The sequence below is a fragment of the Sander vitreus genome, chromosome 20 (genome assembly GCF_031162955.1).
Source record: "Sander vitreus isolate 19-12246 chromosome 20, sanVit1, whole genome shotgun sequence".
Lineage (NCBI taxonomy): Eukaryota > Metazoa > Chordata > Actinopteri > Perciformes > Percidae > Sander > Sander vitreus.
In genome coordinates, this window is record NC_135874.1 from 28,563,448 (window position 1) to 28,568,447 (window position 5,000).

The 5,000-nt window shown below is 44.2% G+C and overlaps 1 protein-coding gene across 4 annotated transcripts in view; it reads right to left on the minus strand.

Moving 5' to 3' along the window:
• Positions 1 to 2,926: 2,926 nt before the first annotated feature.
• The window catches only part of heatr5a (HEAT repeat containing 5a), a 46,817-nt gene continuing 44,743 nt past the window's right edge, over positions 2,927 to 5,000 (minus strand). For all 4 annotated transcript variants that reach the window (XM_078277464.1, XM_078277462.1, XM_078277463.1 and 1 more), the window contains one exon: positions 2,927 to 5,000. This exon is cut by the window's right edge and continues 7 nt beyond it. In XM_078277464.1, coding sequence (XP_078133590.1) covers positions 4,860 to 5,000 — 141 coding nt within the window. In that variant the 3' untranslated portion in view covers positions 2,927 to 4,859.

A 5,000-nucleotide genomic window follows, 5' to 3' on the forward strand; every position in this document is an offset into this window, starting at 1 on the left:
TTCTGTGTGTCTTTGTGCGTGTGTGTGTTTGCGTGTGTGTTTCTGTGCGTCTTTGTGTGTGTTTCTGTGCGTGTGTGTGTGAGTCTGTGCGTGTGTGTTTCTGTTTGTGTGTGTTTCTGTGTGTGTGTGTGTGAGTCTGTGCGTGTGTGTTTCTGTTTGTGTGTGTTTCTGTGTGTGTGTGTGTGTGTATGTGTGTCTGTGTGTGTGTGTCTGTGTGTGTCTGTGTGTGTGTCTGTGTGTGTGTCTGTGTGCATATATGTGTGTGTGTGTGCTGCTCTGTATGTGTCGCTCTGTGTGTGTGTGTGTGTGTGTGTGCTGTGTATGTGTGTGTGTGTGTGTGTGTGTGTGTGTCTGTGTGTGTGTGTCTGTCTGTGTGTGTGTCTGTGTATGTGTGTGTGTGCGTGTGTCTCTATGTGTATGTCTGTGTGTGACTTTGTGTGTGTCTATGTGTATGTCTGTATGTGTTTGTGCGCATACGCGTGTGTCTGTGTGTGTCTCTGTGTGTGTGTGCTGCTCTGTATGTGTCGCTCTGTGTGTGTGTCTGTGTGTGTCTGTGTGTGTGTGTCTGTGTGTGTGTGTCTGCGTGTGTGTCTGTGTGTGTGTCTGTGTCTGTGTGTGTGTGTGTGTGTCTGTGTGTCTCTGTGTCTGTGTGTGTCTGTGTGTGTGTCTGTGTGTGTGTGTGTGTGTGTCTGTGTGTGTGTGTGTGTCTGTGTCTGTGTGTGTGTGTGTGCGATTAAAGTGATGAATGAAAATTAAATTGAAAAGTGAAACAAAAAATGTAATTATTCTGTCTGTTTATCCTCTCAGCTGCATCGGAAAGTTACAGACACACAAACCATCATCATCATCATCATCATCGTCATCATCATCATCATTATCGTCATCATCATCGTCATCATCGTCATTATCGTCATCATCGTCATCATCATCATCGTTTGTTCACAAAACAAACTGGAAACTCAGTTAGAAGAAAACGTTTTATTCCCTCGCTGCTGTTAGATAATGTGTTAACCATATACACCTGTACAGTTCACAGTGTGTGTCTGTGTGTGTCTCTGTGTGTCTGTGTGTGTGTGTGTCTCTGTGTGTGTGTCTGTGTGTGTGTGTATGTCTGTGTGTGTGTGTGTGTCTGTGTGTGTGTCTGTGTGTCTCTCTGTGTGTGTGTCTCTGTGTGTGTGTCTGTGTGTGTCTCTGTGTTGTGTTTGTGTCTGTGTCTGTGTGTGTGTGTGTGTGTGTGTGTCTGTGTGTCTGTGTGTGTGTGTGTGTGTGTGTGTGTGTGTCTGTGTGTGTGTGTGTGTGTGTGTGTGTCTGTGTGTCTGTGTTGTGTTTGTGTCTGTGTCTGTGTGTGTGTGTGTGTGTGTGTGTGTGTGTGTGTGTGTCTACAGTTCACAGCTTTATTAACTTATTGCAGGTAAATCTGTTTGATTGTGATTGAGATTTTTAAAAGGAAATCATGTTTGTAAAATGTTTTTTAATGATGTGAACATTCACAATAAAAGTCCAAACAAGCGTACGTTACATTCTTCAAAGGGATCGAACACGTCGTGGTCGTGGTCGGCGTAAAAACATTTGGGTCGCGGCCCGAAATTAGCAAGAGGGGGGTGGAAGAGAGAGATGTTTCCCATTAATGATATAAACGTTTGATATTTTACTGACCTCACCAACAGAAGATTCCCTCTTGTTCATTGCCCCCATGGACCCTCCCTGTATCCTCACCTGGCTCCACCCATCGCATATGATCGCTACATGGCCCCGCCCCCACGACGTCATCGCCATAGGCCACGCCCCCTATACGTGACTGATATATGGTGTTGTTAAACTAAAGTGCTGATGACTAAATCGTCCCTTTACAGGCCAGCGTGTGATTAATAACAATCAGAGAGTCTTTCGCTTGTGTTTTTATGTTATTTGTCCCACATTCAAACACAACAAATCCACATTTTACTAAAAAATAAACCCCCTCTCCCTCTCCGAGCCCTTCTGTTATCGACATACATTCATTCAGTCCGGATCAAACGGCGAGTCGGTCCGGACCAAACGGCCCGTAGGTCCTGTTATGATGCAAAACCTTAACAGCGACAAAATGTCAAAAAAAGAGACACAAATGTCAAAGAAACCATTGAAAAAAAACACCGCCCCCACAAAGAAGTCCAAAAAAGTTGAAAAAAAAAAAAAGTCTAAAAAGGTGACAAACACTGAAAATAAATGACAAAAAAACAGCATTTTTACTATGTGAAGATGAGAATACTGCAGTACTTTTACCACATGAAGCTGAGTGAAAAAGTACCGCCGGGTCCAGAAGTTGAGCAGGAAACTGAGAACTCTCGGAGCTCTTCTGTTATCGACATTCATTCATAACAAGTGTGACGTTTTCCATTTTGAAATACATTTTCTATCGTCGTGCGTGTGTGTTTCTGTGCGTCTTTGTGCGTGTGTGTGTTTGCGTGTGTGTTTCTGTGCGTCTTTGTGTGTGTGTGTGTGAGTCTGTGCGTGTGTGTGTGTTTCTGTGCGTGTGTGTTTCTGTTTGTGTGTGTTTCTGTGTGTGTGTGTTTCTGTCTGTGTGTGTGTGTGTGTGTGCGTGTGTTTCTGTGCGTGTGTTTCTGTTTGTCTGTCTGTGCGTGTGTGTGTGTTTCTGTGCGTGTGTGTCTCTGTGTGTCTTTGTGTGTGTGTTTCTGTGCGTGTGTGTTTCTGTTTGTCTGTCTGTGCGTGTGTGTGTGTGTGTGTGTGTGTTTCTGTGCGTGTGTGTTTCTGTTTGTCTGTCTGTGCGTGTGTGAGTGTTTGTGTGTGAGTCTGTGCGTGTGTGTTTCTGTGCGTGTGTGTTTCTGTTTGTGTGTGTGTGTGTGTGTTTCTGTTTGTGTGTGTGTGTGTGTTTCTGTGTGTTTGCGTGTGTTTCTGTTTGTTTGCGTGTGTTTCTGTTTGCGTGTGTTTCTGTTTGTGTGTGTGTGTGTTTGTTTGTGTGTGTGTGTGTGTTTCTGTTTGTGTGTGTGTGTGTGTTTCTGTTTGTGTGTGTGTGTGTTTCTGTTTGTGTGTGTGTGTGTTTCTGTTTGTGTGTGTCTCAAGTAGAAAAGAAATCTGGAAAAAAGGCAAAACATTGAAAACCTGAAAAAATGTCGAAAAAAACATTCACAAAAACGTTTGAAAATGGTTGAAACCGTCGACAGAAAAGCTGAGCTGTGGCCCTTTGAGTGATACGTTTGAGAAGCGGTACTGTTAGTGACACAGGAAGCTTGTTTTCTTACTTATGTACACAGAGAAGACAATTATTTCAAAATAAAAGCATCCCTTTCATTGACAGAACGATGGAACAGCAGCGTTTGTTTCGTTGTACTTGTAGTGCCAGGCGGGTGGAGTCTAACTGTCGGAGAACGCCTCAGCTGACTCTGAGATGCTCTCCTGTGATTGGTCAAACTCTCTGCCTGTAAATGTACACACATCCTTTAGGTTTTTTCTTTAGAAAAGTCATAATTCAGAGATTAAAGTCTGATAATTAAACATGTGACTTTTTTAGTTTGTTTGACTTTCGGGGAAACCCGGTTATCAGAAAGACAATCTGCTGTTCTTCAGGGTTTCATTCAGAAGTTCTCAACTATGACACTAACTCAATTATTAGGTTCACGTCATTTTGAACATCTGTTAACGATACGATCTCGTCATGTTATCGATGGAAACTTTCACGTCCTAATCTGAGATTTTGCTCCGATAAACGTCAGTTTGATCTGATTTTAGAAACAAATCTGTCAACGAGACGCAAACCAAACAAACGTACCGAGAACTTGTTGTCCCTTTTTCGCTTAGTGTCGGAAAAAAAGTGGAGAGAAACGTCCGAAAAAGGCGTCAAAACGATAAAAAAAAAAAAAACGTTGAAAAAAGTGAAAACGCGACAGTTACACACAGAGACTCCAACGTGACATCATGACTTTGCGTAAACATACACGCCACTTCCCTAAAGCCACGTGGCGTGTTATCTGGACGCATTTTGAGCCGTCTGCGTGTCTGTCTACGCTGTGTACAGCTGACAGCAGTCTGCAACGTCACAGCGTAAACATACACGCCACTTCCCTAAAGCCACGTGGCGTGTTATCGCGAGACTACGGTTTAGGAAAACGTGGAAAGGAAACGTCACACGTGGGACCCGATCCCCGGTCTCCTGGGTGAACGTCCTGTGTTTGACCCGTCCTCCCCCCCCGACCAACCTCCCTACGCAGATTTTCGCCCTTTCATACTACTCGCTACGGCGTCAATTCACACGCAATCTCAAGGTAATGTTAGTCAACGGAGGCCAAACGGCGTTGATACACACGCCACAAAGAGAGCACGCGTCTTGATAACACGCCAGTAACGGCGTACGAGTTGGCGCGTCATACATACGCCACTTCATGACATCAGTCTGGAGATTCAGGTACTGAGATATGAGACAGGAACATTTAAAAAAAGACTTAGAGATGAATCAACTAATACCTCAATCTCCCAAATATTCTGATAATCCATTAATCAGTTTGAGTCATTGTTTATGATAAAATAAGTAAAGTAGTGTGACGTCAGCTTGTTAAATGTGAATATTTTCTAGTTTCTTCTCTCCTCTGGGACAGGAAACTGAGTTGTGGATTAAACAAGACATTTGATGATGTCATCTTGGGCTTTTTGGGGAAACACTGATCCACATTTTTAGAGACTGAACGACTCATCCATTCATCCAGACCATAATCACACATTAATCCAGGGTGGAAATGATCGGTAGTTGCAGCTCTGAACCCAAACAGTCTGTCCTGCGTCTGTCATTCTTCTCTTCATGTTCCCGCTTCAGATTCCCAGAGTAGCGTTTGTCCCGAGGGGGTCAGTGAACGCAGCAGGAAGTGGCCTCACAGGAAGTTGGTTTTGAGCGTGATGCTGGGGGAGGACTTGGCAGTGGGGTTAGCGCTGCTAGCTTTAGCGCTCAGACTCTCCTGGTTGCCCTTCACAGCGGCTTCCAGACGAGACTTGAGTGCAGGAGACGAGGCGAT